This window comes from Rana temporaria, chromosome 5 (assembly GCF_905171775.1).
Source record: "Rana temporaria chromosome 5, aRanTem1.1, whole genome shotgun sequence".
NCBI classification, from domain to species: domain Eukaryota; kingdom Metazoa; phylum Chordata; class Amphibia; order Anura; family Ranidae; genus Rana; species Rana temporaria.
The window spans coordinates 13370660-13389731 of NC_053493.1; the positions used below are offsets into that span (position 1 = coordinate 13370660).

General features: G+C 47.7%; 1 protein-coding gene across 1 annotated transcript in view; it reads right to left on the reverse strand.

Annotated features, from left to right (window-relative positions):
* Positions 1-19072, reverse strand: part of OBSCN (obscurin, cytoskeletal calmodulin and titin-interacting RhoGEF) — a 640872-nt gene that overhangs the window by 256895 nt on the left and 364905 nt on the right. Inside the window, exons 78-80 of the mRNA XM_040354276.1 lie at positions 14941-15062; positions 13027-13224; positions 1427-1471 (exon numbers count right to left, since the gene is read on the reverse strand). Coding sequence (XP_040210210.1) covers positions 1427-1471; positions 13027-13224; positions 14941-15062 — 365 coding nt within the window. The remainder of the gene's footprint in view (positions 1-1426; positions 1472-13026; positions 13225-14940; positions 15063-19072) is intronic.

The following is a 19072-nucleotide window of genomic DNA, read 5'->3' on the forward strand; positions in this document are numbered from 1 at the left end:
CTGCTGCCAGACTTATCCACCTTACCAACAACTCAGTGTCTGCCAACCCTCTCCTCCAATCCCTACACTGACCACCACCCCTCTCCTCCAATCCCTACACTGACCACCACCCCTCTCCTCCAATCCCTACACTGGCTCCTGATTGCCCAGCAAATTAAATTCAAAATGCTAACCACAACATACAAAGCCAGTCACAACTCTGCCCCGATCTACATCACCAATCTTGTCTCCAAATATCACCCAAACCGTCCTCTCCACTCTTCTCAAGACCTCCTGCTCTCAAGCTCTTTCGTCTCCTCCTCCCATGCTCGTCTCCAGGATTTCTCCAGAGCCTCTCCCATCCTCTGGAACTCTCTACCTAAACCGGCTATCCCCTACTCTTGCTACCTTCAAGCGATCCCTGAAAACTCATCTCTTCAGGGAAGCCTATCACGTCTCCAACTAATCTTTTACCACTTCCATCAGCTCATTCCCCACAGTTACAACCTTTTGTACCACCTGCCCCTCCCTATTAGATTGTAAGCTCTTCTGAGCAGGGCCCTCTTAGTCCTCTTGTATTTTATTGTATTATAACTGTATTGGCCCAGATTCTCAAGGGTGTTACGACGGCGCAACACCATTTGCGCCGTCGTAAGTCCTAATCTGGCCCCGGTATCTATGCGACTGATTCTTAGAATCAGTTACGCATAGATACCCATTAGATCTGACAGGCGTAAGGCTCGTACGCTGTCAGATCTTAAATGCAATTTTTTTTCCCGCCGCTAGGTGTCGCCGACGTCGTTTTCCCCGTCGCTTATGTAAATTAGCAAATTACGACGATTCCCGAACGTACGCGCTCGACGCAGAGAATTTACGACGTTTCTGTAGCCTTTGCGACGCGTAAAGTTGCCCCTGGGTCTATGAGGCGCAGCCAATGTTAAGTATGGCCGTCGTTCCCGCGTCGAAATTTAAAAAATCTACGTCGTTTGCGTAAGACGTCCGTGAATGGCGCTGGACGCCATTTACGTTAACGTCTAAGCAAATGACGTTGGTGCGACGTCATTTAGCGCAATGCACGTCAGGTAATTTACCCGACGGAGCATGCGCAGTACGCTCGGCGCGGGAACGCGCCTAATTTCAATGGTGCCCGCCCCATTTGAATTGGGCGGGCTTGCGCCGAGCGCTTTTACGATACACCGCCGCAAGTTTACAGGTAAGTGTTCTGAGAATCAGGCACTTACGCTGTAAACCTGCGGCGGTGTAACGTAAATCACATACGTTACGCTGCCCAGGAGCAACGTAATTATATGTGAATCTGGGCCAATTGTCTCCCTTTTATGTTGTAAAGTGTTGTGTAAACTGTTGGCGCTATATAAATCCTGTATAATAATAATAATGATATATCTGTATTCATCACGGAATGTCATGATAAACCAAGATGGCTGACCTGCGGCACCTTCTGTGGATTTCTCCTTGTGAAGTTCCCCGGGCCCTGAAATAAAGAGATGATAAAACACTGAGCATTAGATACGTAGGCAACACACCAGAATTTATTGGGTCAGATTCTAGAAAAGTGAGCAGGCTGAATATAACATAACAGACGTCTTTTTATCCCGGACCCTCCGCTGGGAAGAGGAAGGTCTTTCATGTGTTGGCCTTTAGTGCCTCTTTATGCGGAAGAGTGAGTAGTAAAGAACGTTACTGAATAATACATGGCCGGAACATTCAGCACTGACGATGGAGAGAGAGACAATTAAATCACTTTCTGTTCTCAGTAGGACAGTCTTCAATGTATATAAAGATTGTTGTTCTCAGCGGACACAAAGGTCAGCTCCAAGGAAATCAAGATTGTATGGAAGATTTTCTCCGTGATTTTACATAAACCAGTGTATAATGTGTTATAAAATCAATGTGAATTCCAGATGTTAGCTGTACAGCGCTAAATCTAAATTTACCCAATTGGGAAATAAACAACAATAAAAACTTGATGGAGGTTTTGATCCTTCCCCAAGCTAATAATATATAGGTAGATTCAGAAAGAGTTAGGCCGGCTTATCAGTAGATAAGCCGACCTAAGTCAGAATCTACGCCGACTTATGTTTAAGTGTATGCTCAAACAGAGATACGCTTAAACATATCTAAGATATGACGGCTTGCGCTGTCCTATCTTAGATTGCAATATTTTGGATGGCCGCTAGGTGGCGCTTCCATTGCGGTCGGCGTAGAATATGTAAATGAGGAGATACGCCGATTCACGAACGTACGCCCGGCCGATGCAGTACATTTACGCCGTTTACGTAAGAGATAGGCCGCGTAAAGTTAGAGCTTAGCCCTAGTTGGAATAGTAATGTCAAGTATGGCCGCCGTTCCCGCGTCTAAATTAAAATTTTTTACGTCGTTTGCATAATTCGTCCGTGAATCGGGATTTACGTAGTTTACGTCCACGTCGAAATCAATAGGCCCGTACGGCGTACTTAGCCGCAATGCACACTGGGAAATGTAGGCGCCCGGTGCATGCGCAGTTAAAAAAAACGTAAAAAAAACGTGAGGTCAAGCGCCATTAACATAAAACACGCCCCCCTCAAACACATTTGAATTAGGCGCCCTTACGCCCGCCGATTCAGGCTACGCCGCCGTAACTTAGCAGGTAAGTACATTGTGAATCATGTACTTGCCTAGCTAACTTACGGCGGCGTAGCCTAAACACACTAAGCTACGCCGCCGTAACTGTAGGCACTTCTCTCTGAATCTACCTAATAGTCTTTCATTGCTGTTAGTGCCCCTAATGCCGCGTACACACGACCGTTTTTCGGGTTGTAAAAAATGACTTTTTTCAGGCTCTATAAAAAAACAACGTTTTCTTCAACCCGATCATTAAAACGGCCTTGCCTACACACGATCGTGAAAGAAAAATGCTCTAGAAAAGCGCGGTGACGTACAACACGTACGACGGCACTATAAAGGGGAAGTTCCATTCGGATGACGCCACCCTTTGGGCAGCTTTAGCTGATTTTGTGTTAGTAAAAGACGATTCACGCTTTTCTGTCCGTTACAGCGTGATGAATGTGCTTACTCCATTACGAGCGGTAGTTTTTTCCAGAAGGAGCGCTCCCGTCTCATAACTTGCTTCTGAGCATGCGTGGGTTTTTCACGTCAATAAAGCCCACACGTGACCATTTTTTTGCAACCCGAAAAACGTCGTTAAAAAATAGAGCATGTTCGGATTTTTTTTTTGCCCGTTTTTCAGAACCCGAAAAATGCTCTGAAGCCCACACACGATCGTTTTTAATGACATTAAAAAAAACTTAATTTTTTACAACCCAAAAAATGGTCGTGTGTTAGTGCATTAGAGCCGGTTCACACAGGGGTGGCACGACTTGCCGAGCGACTCGGCAAGACTTCAGAGGCGACTTGCAAAATGACTTCTGTATTGCAAGTCGCCCTGAAGTCGTCCCAAAGTCGTACAGAAACCTTTTTCCAAGTTGGGGCGACTTAAGACGCTCCTATTAGAACGGTTCCCTAGTACAGAACAGAGTGCAACTTGTCAGGCGGCTAAAATGCCTGAGTCGCCCCTGTGTGAACTGGCTCTTAAGCCTCGAGCGTGTAAACCGAGCGTGTGTACGAGGCTTTCAGGTTTCTCGTCTGGAAATCTTCCCAGAATCTCGACAAGAAAAATAGAGATCCTGCTCTCTATTTTCTCGTCGAGATTCTTGTCGGCCTGTTTCCCGACGAGAAACCCGAGCGTCTGTATACTTACCTGTTGCCGTGGAAACCCGTGCATGCTCAAAAAAGAGATTTTTAATACAGCTTACCTGTAAAATCTTTTTCTTGGAGTACATCACGGGACACAGAGCGGCATTCATTACTATATGGGTTATATGGAGTACCTTCAGGTGTAGACACTGGCAATCTCAAACAGGAAATGCCCCTCCCTATATAACCCCCTCCCATAGGAGGAGTACCTCAGTTTTGTAGCAAGCAGTATGCCTCCCAAAATGGTCCTCAAAAAAGAGGGGTGGGAGCTCTGTGTCCCGTGATGTACTCCAAGAAAAAGATTTTACAGGTAAGCTGTATTAAAAATCTCTTTTTCTTTATCGTACATCACGGGACACAGAGCGGCATTCATTACTATATGGGATGTCCCAAAGCAATGCTTACAATGAGGGGAGGGAGAACATCTCCAAGACAAAAGGATTTAATTTAGAGATATACTCAAATCATAATAAATCCAACTTAGTTGAGAAAAATAATTTTAAATTTTAAATTTAACTCAAAAAAGAGGAGCCCCCGGAATCCGAGGGTCTCAAACTGCAGCCTGCAGCACTGCCTGCCCGAAGGCAGTATCAGTATTCCTTCTTACGTCCAACTTGTAGAATTTTGTAAACGTGTGGACAGAAGACCAGGTTGCCGCCTTGCAAACTTGAGCCATAGAGATCTGGTGGTGTGCTGCCCAGGAGGCGCCCATGGCTCTAGTAGAATGAGCCTTTAATGATACTGGAGGAGGCAACCCTTTCAAGCCGTAGGCCTGAGTGATTAATTGCTTAATCCACCTAGAAATGGTGGACTTTGCAGCTGCCTGCCCCTTCTTGGGCCCATCCGGTAGAATGAACAGCACATCTGTTTTCCGGATCTTCTTTGTAGCTTTAAGATAGGCCTTCATGGCCCTGACAATATCCAAGGTATGCAGCAACCCTTCCTTTCTGGAAGTAGGTTTAGGGAAGAAGGATGGTAATACCAAATCCTGGTTCAAATGAAAACTGGATATGACCTTCGGTAGGAAGGAAGGATGAGGGCGGAGAACGACCCTGTCCTTATGAAAAACAAGATATGGTTCCTTACAGGATAAGGCTGCCAGCTCCGAAACTCTTCTTGCGGAAACTATGGCAACCAAAAATACTAACTTCCTTGTCAGTAGAACCAAAGGAATATCAGCCAACGGCTCAAACGGTTGTTTCTGTAAACTTGACAGAACAAGATTTAAATCCCACGGACAAAGCGGGGATTTAACTGGAGGTCTAATACGTAAGACCCCTTGAAGGAAGGTCTTAACCAGCGAGTGGGTGGCCAGCGGCCGCTGAAACCACACTGACAGAGCAGAAATCTGTCCTTTGATTGTGCTTAATGCCAATCCTTTATCCACTCCTAGCTGGAGAAAACTTAATACTCTATCGATGGTAAATTTGCGAGAAAGCCATCGCTTGGACTCACACCAGCCTACATAGGCCTTCCAGACCCTGTAATAAATCACCCTAGCGACCGGTTTCCTGGCTCTGATTAGGGTAGAGATTACTTTCTGAGACAGACCTCTACCCCTGAGAATCAGGGATTCAGCTTCCAGGCCGTCAAATTTAGATGCCGTAAGGCAGGGTGGAGGATCGGACCTTGCGATAGCAGGTCTGGCCGTAGAGGAAGAGTCCAAGGGTCTCCCACTACCATCCTTAAGATTAGTGAGTACCATGCCCTTCTGGGCCATGCTGGAGCTACCAGGATGACTGGTATGTGCTCCACCCGGATCCTGCGCAGCAGGCGGGGTAGTAACTGGAGCGGGGGAAACGCATAAAGAAGTTTGAACTGATGCCAAGGGCAAACCAACGCATCGGTTCCGCAGGCCATCGGATCCCTTGAGCGGGATATGAACCTGTCTAGTTTCTTGTTGAGTCTCGATGCCATGATATCCACGTCCGGCACTCCCCATCTTTGGCAGAGTGCTTGAAAGACTTGTGGATGCAGAGACCATTCCCCCGGCCATAGAGTCTGGCGGCTTAAGAAGTCCGCCTGAAAGTTGTCCACTCCTGGAATGAATATTGCCGATATGCAGGGCACATGAGCCTCTGCCCATAGGAGAATCAAGCTCACCTCTCTCTGAGCGGCTTGACTCCTGGTTCCCCCTTGGTGATTTATGTATGCCACGGCCGTGGCATTGTCTGATTGAATTCTCACCGGGAACCCCTGCAATTTTGACGTCCAAGCCCTGAGGGCTAGTCGAGCAGCTCTGAGCTCCAAGATGTTGATGGGCAACTGCTTCTCTGGCTTTGCCCAAGTACCTTGGCGAGTGCAACCATCCAAAATTGCTCCCCAGCCCGTCAGGCTGGCGTCTGTGGTCACTATCTTCCAAGCCACTGGGCTGAAAGACTTCCCCTTCAGTAGATTCTGAGGGTCAAACCACCAACACAGACTTTGTCGGACTCTTGATGAGAGCGGCAACGGGATATCCAAGGCCTGTGGCCTTCTGCTCCATGCTGACAGGATGGCTGCCTGTAGGATGCGAGTGTGGCTCTGGGCGTATGGTACCGCCTCGAATGTGGCCACCATCTTGCCTAGTAACCTCATACATAGGCGAATAGTCGGTTCTTTCTTGCTTAGAACCAGTAGGATTAATTCCTTGATGGCTTTTACCTTCCTCAGAGGTAGGAACACTCCTTGTTGTTCTGTGTCTAATCTCATGCCGAGATATTCCAACTGCCTTGTGGGCTGGAAAGCTGACTTTTCTCGATTTAGGACCCAGCCGAACCTCTCGAGGTATTGGACCGTGAGGGCCACTGCTCGCTCCAAGCCGGGAGACGAGTGGTCTATGACTAGGAGGTCGTCCAGGTATGCTAGGATCGTGACCCCTTGGATCCTTAGCTTGGCTAGGATCGGAGCTAGGACCTTCGTGAACACCCGGGGGGCCGTAGCCAACCCGAAGGGAAGCGCCACGAATTGGAAGTGACGCGAAGCCACCATGAAGCGTAGATATCTTTGATGTGGCTGATAAATTGGAACATGAAGGTAGGCATCCTTTATGTCTATGGACGCCATGAAGTCGTCCTTCTGGAGTGTGGCAGCTGCTGACCGCACGGATTCCATCCGAAATGAGCGGATCTTTAGATATGCATTTACCATCTTTAGGTCCAAAATTGGCCTGACATCTCCATTGGGGATGATGAATAGGTTGGAGTAGAAACCCAGCCCCTGTTCCAGGCTGGCCGGAATCCGAGGCGGATCGTTTGGAATCCTCGACTCCTGGAAATGAGGAGGAGGAAACCTTAGGAAATCTAATTTGTAGCCTGTGGCCACGGAAGACCGTACCCACTCGTCGGGAATGCTGGCTTCCCAAATCTCTGAAAAGAGTCGCAGCCTTCCCCCCACCTTCGTGGGTGGGGGCGCCCCTTCATAAGGTTGGCTTGGGGGCTGGTTTTGCTGGTTTGCGAAACCACTGCCTTTTGCCTCTAACAGCCTGTCCTTGTGATTTGCTGTTGAAGCCGAAGTTTGCTTTTGCAGGAGGCCGTCGATACTGCTTGGCATTAGAGGGCCCCTGCCCAGGGGAATACTGTCGTTTAAACGCAGGCCCCTGAACCTTCTTCTTAGTTGGCAAGAGAGTACTCTTGCCGTTTGAAATGGTCTGAATGTATTTATCTAGGTCTTCTCCGAAGAGTCGTCCTCCATGGAAGGGGAACCCTACCAGGAGCTTCTTGCATGGGGGCTCAGCCTCCCAGCTTTTTAACCATAAGAGTCTTCTCATATGGATAAGGGATAACGATAAACGTGACGCTTGCTGGATAGAATCCTTGATTGCGTCTACCGTAAAACATATGGCCTTAGGGACATCCGAAAATTCTTCTGCCTGCTGGGCAGGAATAAGTTTAAGCATCTGCTTAAATTGATCCGATAATGCTTGAGCGACCCCAATCGCAGCCACAGCTGGCTGTACTACTGCCCCTGCAGTAGTGAAGGAGTTCTTAAGTAGTGCTTCCAAGCGTTTATCAACTGGATCCTTGAACACCTGTATGTTTTCTACAGGGCATGTTAACGATTTGTTAACACATGAGATGGCTGCGTCCACTGCAGGAGTAGCCCATCTTTTGGAAAATTTTTCTTCCATAGGATATAGGACAGAGAACTTCTTAGGTGGTAAGAAGATCTTATCTGGCTTGTTCCAATCTTGGAACAAAACTCCCTCTAATAGAGGATGGATCGGAAACACAGCATTGCTTTGAGGCGCCCTCAGTGAGCCCAAAGCTGAAACCGTCGATACCTGGAGATCTGGTACTGGCAAGTTGAATGCCCTATGGACCAAGTCCGACAATCCTTGAATCCACCAGCTCTCCCTCAGGGAGACTGCCCCAGACTCCTCTGTATCCGGATCTTCGATCCCTGAACCTACTTGGTCCTTGTCCAAGAGGTCGTCCAATTCCCCTGAGGAAAGGACCTCCTCTTCTGAGGGTCCGCGCTCGGGCGACGGAGATCTATTCCGCTTACTGCCCCGCATAGCTGCGGCTATCATTTTACCCATGCTTTTCTGCATCTCTTTTAAAGAGGTGAGTAATACCTCCTCCGTGACCATCTTAGGGTTGGACTGACCCGCGTCAGCTCCAGCCCCAGATCCCGATGGCCCCAAGGCTCCCTGTGGGGAAAGCAGCGGCATAGCATTGTCCGAGACCTCAGACTCTCTGGGGGAATCCCCACCTCTTGTACCCTTGTTTTTTGATGCCATGGTACAATACCGAGGTACACCTGCTACTTATTGGTACCTGGGACTTATAAATAGTTAAATGCCCAAACACCTGTTTGGGGGATAAAAAAAAAAAATGCTTCCTCTCCCCTAGATGACACTTTTTTTTTTTTTTTTTCAAAAAAAATCTTTTTTTTTTTTTTTTTTTTCAAATCTAGGAAAGAAAAAACATTCTGTCCCCCTGAGTAGTATTGCAAGAAAAACTATGAGATGGAAAAGAAACAGCCTATTCCTAGGCTTGAAAACAGTCTTTCTGAAGACTGCAATATTCTTTCTGGCCACTGTGTGTCCTCGGCGCCCCGTGCTTGCCGTTCTGGTCTTTCCTCCTCAGTTCCAAAGTATTGAATGAGCTATATGGAACAAACAAGGAAGGGCCGCCCCTTCCTTAAGCCACTGACCCGCCCTTCCCCCCCAGCAATCTCAAACAGGAGATGCCCCTCCGGACAGGGGGGGGGGTGGGGTTGGGAGGAAGGGACCTCTCTGCTCCAGCAAACTGCAGCCTGCAGCCTGGAACCATGAGGAGGTCAGCGTTTTGCCTGCTTTGCAGGCCGTGAGGAGGAAGACTGAATGGAGCATCGCCTGGAGGCTTGCAGGTAAGCACAGCTCTCTGACACACACATATACTTTTATATCACACAGGCCCCACTCAATGCTTTTCCAACACTACAAGGGAGGTCACATCTTATGGGGAATAATACATATAGAGCCATCCTATCTTTATGATATGTGACTAGTTTGCCAGATGCAGTGCATAACTTTAGGCATGTCCCCTGTGACCCCCCAGAAAAAACCTGCTAAGAACCAAGTTCCGCAAGTTTTCCCCTCACTTACCTGCTCCATGCCGCAGGACTTTGCCAAGCAAGAGGCCCAATCTTCCCCCATCTCGGTGGGGATGTCTAGACCTTCAGGCCCTGGGTTCCTATGAAGGATCCCTGTCCTGGGCCCATATAGCACTCTGGCAACAGAAACATTAGGCACCCAAAGGTTTCTAAGTTCTGGGCCCAGGGTCCAGCTCTCTAAAAAGAAAAGCATTATGGGCTATACCCCAAGGGTTTGGGGTCCGGTTACTGACCACTTTAGCGCTGAGGCTTTTTTGGACAGAACCGGTTAGCTCACCTAATCCCAAGGATGTGGAGGCAAGCTAAACCATGACTAACACCTAAGACACTGGCGGAAAAACTGAGGTACTCCTCCTATGGGAGGGGGTTATATAGGGAGGGGCATTTCCTGTTTGAGATTGCCAGTGTCTACACCTGAAGGTACTCCATATAACCCATATAGTAATGAATGCCGCTCTGTGTCCCGTGATGTACGATAAAGAAATGACTTTGACGCATGCGCGATAGCTTCCACGGCATAGATAGGGTGAAGCAAGATGGCGGCGACGGCATCGAATGTAACGAGCGCATGCTCATCGTACGCGATGACGTCACCGCGTTCTTGCCTTTCAAAAGGATCAAGGTTCTGTTGAAAGGAGTGTCTGTACACTCGGGTGGCAAGAGATTCTGGCCCGTGTTAAGCGGCTTTAACCGCTTAACGACCGCCGCATGTATATGTACGTCTACAGAATGGCACGTACAGGCATATGGGCGTACATGTACGTCCCTGCCTTTCCGCGGGTCGGGGGTCAGATCGGGACCCCCCCCCCCCCCTGTACATGCGGCGGTCGGAAATCGTCGGGAAGCGATCCGGGATGAGGCCGCGGCTATTCGTTTCTAGCCGCCCCCTCGCGATCGCTCCCCGGAGCTGAAGAACGGGGAGAGCCGTATGTAAACACGGCTTCCCCGTGCTTCACTGTGGCGGCTACATCGATCGTGTGATACCTTTTATAGGGAGACACGATCGATGATGTCACACCTACAGCCACACCCCCCTACAGTTGTAAACACACACTAGGTGAAACATAATTTCTTCAGCGCCCCCTGTGGTTAACTCCCAAACTGCAACTGTCATTTTCACAATAAACAATGCATTTTAAATGCATTTTTTGCTGTGAAAATGACAATGATCCCAAAAATGTGTCAAAAGTGTCCGATGTGTCCGCCATAATGTCGCAGTCATGAAAAAAAAACGCTGATCGCCGCCATTAGTAGTAAAAAAATAAATAAAAATAAAAATGCAATAAAACTATCCCCTATTTTGTAAACGCTATAAATTTCGATAAACGCTTATTGCAATTTTTTTTAACAAAAATAGGTAGAAGAATACGTATCGGCCTAAACTGAGGGAAAAAAAATTATATATGTTTTTTTATATATTTTTGGGGGATATTTATTATAGCAAAAAGTAAAAAATATTGCATTTTTTTCAAAATTATCGCTCTATTTTTGTTTATAGCGCAAAAAATAAAAACCGCAGAGGTGATCAAATACCACCAAAAGAAAGCTCTATTTGTGGGGAAAAAAGGACGTCAATTTTGTTTTTGGAGCCACGTCGCACGACCGCGCAATTGTCTGTTAAAGCAACGCAGTGCCGAATCACAAAACCTGGCCTGGGCTTTTAGCTGCCTAAAGGTCCGGGGCTTAAGTGGTTAAGGAGAGGTTTCTTAATTTCCCCATTGGAAAATATCTACTCTCTTCCTTCCTTTTTTGACCATCACTTTCTATCCCGACTACAAAGGTTCATTTGGAGCAGCCTTTCTCAAACTTTTTACCCCAGAGGAACCCTTAAAATTATTTTCAGGTCTTGGGGAACCCCCTACTAATACTATTGGGGGTCAGTCAGAGGCATAACTAGAACCTCCAGGCCCCCCTGGTGCAAGAAACCGTCAAGGGCCCCCCTGTCCCCCCATCCAGGGCCCTTCTCACTGATCCCAGTGGCGGAAAGCCAGGGCCCGGTTGCAAGTGAAACCTTTGCGACCCTGGTAGTTCCACCACTGGTGTCAGTAGCTTTTTTAGTTTTTTATTACTTGTTACCATTTTTTTAATTGTTATTTGTTACCATTTCATTATATTTATAATTTTTTTTTTGCAATTCATGTTTTTTATTATTATTTACAAATTTTTTAGGAGCCCCATTTGGGGGCTTCGGTAAAATATCAGGGGGCTTAATAGATTTCCGATGTTTCACCTTTGAGACAGAATTAAGAAATGGAGGACACAGCCCCCCATCTCCATCTCTGCAGCCTCAGCTGCACAGAATGAATGGACAGGAATAGCTGTGTACATTCACAAACTGAAGCATAGTAAACTCAAACTACTCTCCTGTATGTCTCTCTCTACAGCAGCTGAAAGCTGACTTCTTCTCCTCTCCTTCCCATTGGCTTTCAGCTGTTGCAGAGAGAGCCATGCAGGGGATTAGTTCCAGTAATTGCCCCCCTGCTGCACCAACCACCCTCCTGTTTGCGACCCCCCCACCCCGTAGTGCTGCTGGCTTCCCTCCTTTCCTTCATACCGGCAGCTGCAAGCACACAATAGGAACCTTCAAACTAGAGAGTGGGGTAAGGGTCTGGTAAATGTCATATTTACCACCCACTTCCTTTCCAGAATGAACACAATGAGCGATAGGTGCCAATCACTAACTGTGATCATTCATAACTGAAGCATTGGCTGTATGGGGCCTCATGTCAGGCTGTCTGTATGGGGCCCTGTGGTTTTCTAACAGCAGCCCTGGACTCCATCCTTTGATGTTAATAGATGATGCCCAGTGTGCTAAAGAAGTCAAGAATCATAATAAGTTCAGCTGAGTTAATGGGAAGAAAGCAATACCCAAGGATCGGGAATCCGGCATGAAAAAGGCATTACAAAAAAATTTGTTTCATTTAGTTTTAAATCGTTAATCTAGTTATTTAGTTTAGTGAAATTCAGTTGATTCGTTGAATTTGTATTCGGGATTTGTTTTATGTCTCGTTCGAATTTACACATTTTTTTTGTTTCTAAACATTAAAATCGATACATTTTGAATCGGCCGAATCTAAAACTTTAGATTTTTTTTTTTTTTCAGTTCGAAAATGGCAAAGGGAACAAAAAAGAAATAAATCTTCATCAAATGATTACAAATGATTCTGTAAATCACCTTTGGTTTAAAGCGGAGTTCCACCCAAAAGCGGAACTTCCGTTTTTAGTACTCCTCACCCCCTTACATGCCACATTTGGCATGTTATTTTTTTTGGGGGGGGGGGGGGGCTTTGGTAGGAGTGGGACTTCCTGTCACACTTCCTCCTTCTGCTCAGGGACCGCCTCAGAGACTTCTCTTCTCGCGGCCCCTCCCTTTAGGCGATCTCCTGGGACACGTGACAGGTCCCAGGAGATCGCCTGTCCACTTATAGGGTGCAGCGCGACTCGCGCATGCGCAGTGAGTGCCCTGCCGTGAGGCCGAAAGCTGTCACGGCCGGGTGCCCACACTATGAATGGAGGTGCCGGCCGGAGAGGGGGGGGGGGGGAGAAGTGCGGAGCTCCGGGCGGCCGTGTTGCTGGACAGTGGAACAGGTGAGTGTCTGTTTATTAAAAGTCAGCAGCTATGCTTTTTGTAGCTGCTGACTTTTAATAAACACTAAAAGGCTGGAACTCCCCTTTAACTAAAACAGAATTACAAGCATGCTTCTGTGAGATACATACCTTTGACCGTCAGCCTGGCGGACGAGTACGCAGAACCAGAGGAATTACTGATGTACGTAGAATATTCTCCGGCGTCTTCTTTGGTCACGTTGAGGATCTCCAGTGAGCGCACCTTCCTCTTATTGGTCATTAGTAGCCGTTCGGAGGCGTGGATAGGCTGTCCGTCCTTAAACCAGTGCACACGAGGGCGCGGGATTCCTGAAATGCGGACGTGTGGGACATTTATCAATGGAAGACAACCACACGTGCCAAGAGCAGAAATAATATTTTATGTTACTTAAATTTTATGTACTTATCTTCAATACAAAGGAAGAGTCCATGCAAAAAAAGAACAGGCACTCAGGTGCACCTTCTGATGTGAGCGAGCTCTGATGGCCTATGGTTATCAACATTCTTTACAAATAAATATGTGAAAAGTGTGGGGGGGGGGCATTTGTATGGCGCCCCCTTTACTCTGATACCCTAACTAAACTCTAGTGGAACCAATTGCCTTCAGAAGTCACCTAATTGGTAAATAGAGTCCACCTGTGTGTAATTTAGTCTCAGTGTAAATATAGCTGTTCTGTGAGGCCCTCAGAGGTTTGTTAGAGAACCTTAGTGAACAAACAGCATCATGAGGGCCAAGGAACACAACAGACAGGTCAGGAAAAATGTTGTGGAGAAGTATAAAGCAGGTTTAGGTTATAAATAAAATCTCCCAAGCTTTAAACATCTCACGGAGCTTCTGTTCAATCCATCATACAAAAATGGAAAGAGTATGGCACAACTGCAAACCTACCAAGACATGGCCGTCCACCTAAACTGACCGTGCCGGGCAAAGAGAGCATTTATCAGAGAAGCAGCCAAGAGGCCCATGGGAACTCTGGAGGAGCTGCAGAGATCCACAGCTCAGGTGGGAGAATCTGTCCACAGGACAACTATTAGTGGTCTCTCCACAAATCTGCCCTTTATGGAAGAGTGACAAGAAGAAAGACATTGGAGAAAGAAAGACATTAGAAGTCCTGTTTGTAGTTTGTGAGAAGCCATGTGGGGGAGGGGACACAGCAAACATGTGGAAGAAGGTGCTCTGGTTACATGACACCAAAATTAAGCTTTTTGGCCTAAAAGCAAAACTCTATGTGTGGGGAAAACTAACACTGCACATCACTCTGAACACACCATCCCCACCGTGAAACATGGTGGTGGCAGCTTAATGTGGTGAGGATGCTTTTCTTCAGCAGGGACAGGGAAGCTGGTCAGAGTTGATGGGAAGATGGATGGAGACAAATACAGGACAATCTTAGAAGAAAACCTGTTAGAGTCTGCAAAAGACTTGAGACTGGGGCGGAGGTTCACCTTCCAGCAGGACAATGACCCTAAAGTACAGCCAGAGCTACACTGGAATGGTTTAGATCAAAGCCTATTCATGTGTTAGAATGGCCCAGTCACAGTCCAGACCTAAATCACATTGAGAATCTGTGGCAAGACTTGAAAATTGCTGATCACAGACGCTCTCCATCCAATCTGACAGAACTTGAGATATTTTACAAAGAAGAATGGGCAGAAATGTCCCTCTCTAGATGTGCAAAGCTGGTAGAGACATCCCCAAAAAGACTTGTAGAGAAAGGGGGTTCTACAAAGTATTGACTCCGGGGGGCGCCATACAAATGTACCCCCCACACCTTTTCACATATTTATTTGTATCATTTATCCTTTTCCTTCCACTTCACAATTATGAGCCACTTTGTGTTGGTCTCTCACATAAAATCCCAATAAAATACATTTACGTTTTTGGTTGTAACATGAGAACATGTGGAACATGTCAAGGGGTATGAATACTTTTTCTGTATGTGTGTGTATTTTATCGTTGTGCCCGGAGTTCAGTCTTAATAAAAAAAAAGTACAAACATTTTAATGACCTTGTAGAATTATTACCTTTCACTTTAATCTGGAATTTGGCCATTGGGGTGTCCGGGGCCACCAGCATATCCCGCAGCTCCTCCAGTATTTGTGGCGGCTGATCCTGTTCGGTGGACGATTCCAAACTTTCCTGTTCCCTGTGTACAAAAGTCACCCAGAGAGATTAGCACGATACACCCAGGATGTGTCCAGGTCTAATTAGAAGAGAATGTTTGCCTTTATGTTCAACCCCCAAAATACTCATATCTAGATATTCACATTCTTTGAGGGGAGGGAGGTTTAACCGAAGAGACTTTCCACCTAAGGCCGGCCATACACAAAGAAATTCATCCCCCCCAATTCGTGGCACCCCCCGCTTCTCAATTTACGCCCCCCCGCTTCTCAATTAGTGTCGGCACCCCCCGCTTCTCAATTCGCAGCAGCAACCCCCCCCCCCCCCCCCCCCCGGGTCTCTGCTCCAGGGCGCCCATACCTGAAGCTGTGTAAGGGGCCCCATAATTCCTGATGGTGGCCCTGATCCTTCTTTTCTGCCGGTGATCCTGTGCACCATAAGAACGATCATAGCGGAAGTTCCACCACTTGATCGATATTATAGGTGATAGGAATGGACACACACCGCCCCCCCCGCCACTATCCGGTGCTTCTCCGGGCTCTCCCGTGCCATCGGGGGCCCGGAGAACGAATCGTCCGGCACCGGATAACGACGATAGTTATTTCTAGATTTTACAGTCATCTGTATGCCCGTCGGTGGCCCGGGCTCGATGTTATGTCGGAAGTTAACAAAGCCGCGATCGCGACTGTCAGCATGAGATCGTTGATTTTTTTTTTTCCGATCTCATGCTTTCCAGCCTGGAGGAGAGATGTGGAGTCTTTTTGACCATCTCTCCATAAAGAGGACCTGTCATGATGGATTCCTACCATGTTTCCACGAAAATAAGACCTACCCCGATAATAAGACCTAGCATGATTCTTGGGGAGGGCTGCAATATAAGCCCTACCCCGAAAATAAGCCCTAGTAAAAATAGTTTAACTTTTTTTTAATCCATTTTGCAGAATGATTGCAGCGGCTCCCCCTCTCCTCTCTCCTCCCGCCCGATGCCCGCAGCCCCTCCCTTCTCAGCACATGGAGCAGGCAGACGCCAGCAGGACACTGGCTCCCCCCTCCTCCGCTCTCCTTCCGCCCGATGCCCACAGCCCCTACCTCCTCAGCGTACAGATGCCAGCAGGACACCGGCTCCCCCCTCCTCTGCTCTCCTCCCGCCCGACGCCCGCGGCCCCCTCCCCAGTGCACGGAGCAGGCACGGAGCAGGCCGACGCCAGCATGACACCGGCTCCCCCTCCTCTGCTCTCCTCCCGCCCGACGCCCGCGGCCCCCTTCCCAGTACACGGAGCAGGCCGACGTCAGCGGGGATCCTGGAGCAGAGCCCAGACAGGAAAGTCAGGGAAGCTGCAAGAAAGGTACCCACTTTAGGATCATTGTACATACCATAGTTAAATAAGACACCCCCCGAAAATAAGCCCTAGTGTGTTTTAGGTTGCCAAAATTAATATAAGACCCGGGCTTATTTTCGGGGGAAAACGGTATTACAAGGGATTTTTACATTCCTTGTAATATGAATAAAAGTTGCCCACGGCCCCCTTCCCAGTGCACGGAGCAGGCTGATGCCAGAAGGATGCCGGCTCCCCCCTCCTCTGCTCTCCTCCCACTCGACGCCCGCGACCCCCTTCCCAGTGCACGGAGCAGGCACGGAGCAGGCTGATGCCAGAAGGATGCCGGCTCCCCCTCCTCTGCTCTTCTCCTGCCTGACGCCCGTGGCCCCCTCCCCAGTGCATGGAGCAGGCCGACGTCAGCGGGGATCCTGGAGCAGAGAAGAGCCCAGACAGGAAAGCCAGGGAAGCTGCAAGAAAGGTACCCACTTTAGGATCATTGTACATACCATAGTTAAATAAAACACCCCCGAAAATAAGCCCTAGTGTGTTTTAGGTTGCCAAAATTAATATAAGACCCGGGCTTATTTTCGGGGGGAAACGGTATTACAAGGGATGTTTACATTCCTTGTAATATGAATAAAAGTGATAAAAAAAAAGTGATAAAAAAAAATAAAAAAATTGAACAGTGGCTGCATTTGATGGCATGGCACAGTGGTGACAATTGATGGCACAGTGGCTGCATTTGATGGGCACAGTGAGGCTGCAAATTTTTTTTCCGTTTGCGCCCCCCCCAAAAAATTTGAGCACCAGCCGCCACTGCCGGGGGCTCACTTTTCCTCTAGCCGCGGCATAAATAACCTCAAAGCCCCAAAAAAAGTCATCCCAACTTTCATGAGCTACAAATAAGTCCTGGAATTGAAACGTCATTAACAAATCTAATTTGGTTTCCATCTCAATTTCATAGTCATTAGAGTACAATTTCAGGGAGCCGCGCGTGCGGAGGCAGTAATTAATCCCAACCAATTGACTTGCTGCTAATGGTCTGTGTAACCCGTGGAAGATAATTCTCGCTGATCTTAAATAACAGCAAATCTTCAGAACGATCGGCGTCTTCGGAGCTGCTGGATGTCACCCAGGTGTCTCTCCCCCTCCACAAAGGTCACACAGCTTGATGTAAATGGAGATTTCGTTTTATAAGATATTTATAGGATGAAAGGAGATAACATTGTAACATCTTTGCTTCCCGTTTCTAATCTGCGTTATAAATTTGATCTCTAAAAGATGATTGGAGAACAGAGGACGAGGCGTGTCCAAAGTCCCGTGTTCTGGTTTTTGAACGCTCCCCTTTTGGCAATTTGGACATATAGGGCCAGATTCACGTAGCGCAGCGGATCTATAGATCCGCTCGTTCTACGTGAATTAAGATCCGCTCCCGCAAGTTTAGGAGGCAAGTGGCTAATTCACAAACCACTTACCTCCAAACTTGCGACGGCGGATCCTAAATCCCCCAGCGGAATTCAAATTCCGCGGCTAGGGGAGTGTCATATTTAAATCAGGCGCGTTCCCACGCCGATTTAAATGCGCATGCGTCGTCCGGGGAATTTCCCGGCGTGCATTGCTCCCACTGACGTCACTAGGACGTCAGTGGTTGCGACGTGAGCGGGACTTGCGACGCGCGTGTTCGTGAATCGGCGTACGCAAACGACGTAGGAAAATTCAAATTCGACGCGGGAACGCCGGCTATACTTAACATTGGCTGCGCCTGATAAAAGCAGGGGTAAGTATACGACGGAAAACCGCTACGGAAACGACGTAAGAACACTGCGACGGGTCCGCGTACGTTCGTGAATTTGCGTATCTCGCTGATTTACATATTATTTATCGTAAATCAGTGGGAACGCCCCCGCCGCCATTTTTAAATTGAAAAAAAGATCCGACAGTGTAACACATTGTAACACTGTCGGATCTTAGCCCTATCTATGCGTAACTGATTCTATGAATCAGGCGCATAGATAGGACCAGTGTAAGTCAGAGATACGATGGTGTATCTGTAGATATCAGGAGATACACCGTCGTATCTCTTTGTGAATCTGGCCCATAGGCCCGGATTCAGAAAGAATAGTCTAAGTTGTAGGCGGGCGTAGCGTATCTCAGATACACTACGCCGCCGTAACTTAGGGCGCAAGTTTCGTATTCAGAAAGAACTTGCGCCCTAAGTTACGGCGGCGTAGTGTAAATGTGTCGGCGTAAGCCCGCCTAATTCAAATTTGGCTGGTAGTGGGCGTGTTGTATGTTAATCTATCATGACCCCATGTAATTGACGCTCTTTACGAACGGCGCATGCGCCGTCCGTGAATGTATCCCAGTGCGCATTCTCGAAATCACGTCGGAAATAGTCAGTGCTTTTGACGTGAACGTAACTTACGCAAAGCCCTATTCGCGAACGTTTTACGCAAACAACGGAAAATTCGACGCTGTCCCGACGTCCATACTTAACATTGCGTACGCCTCATATAGCAGGGGTAACTTTACGCCGGTCCGACGCCTTACGTAAACGACGCATATAGATACGCCGAGCGCAACTACGTTTGTGAATCGGCGTATCTACCTAATTTGCATATTCTACGCGTAAATCTACGGAAGCGCCACCTAGCGGCCAGCGTAAATATGCAACTAAGATACAACGGCGTAAGAGACTTACGTCAGTCGTATCTTA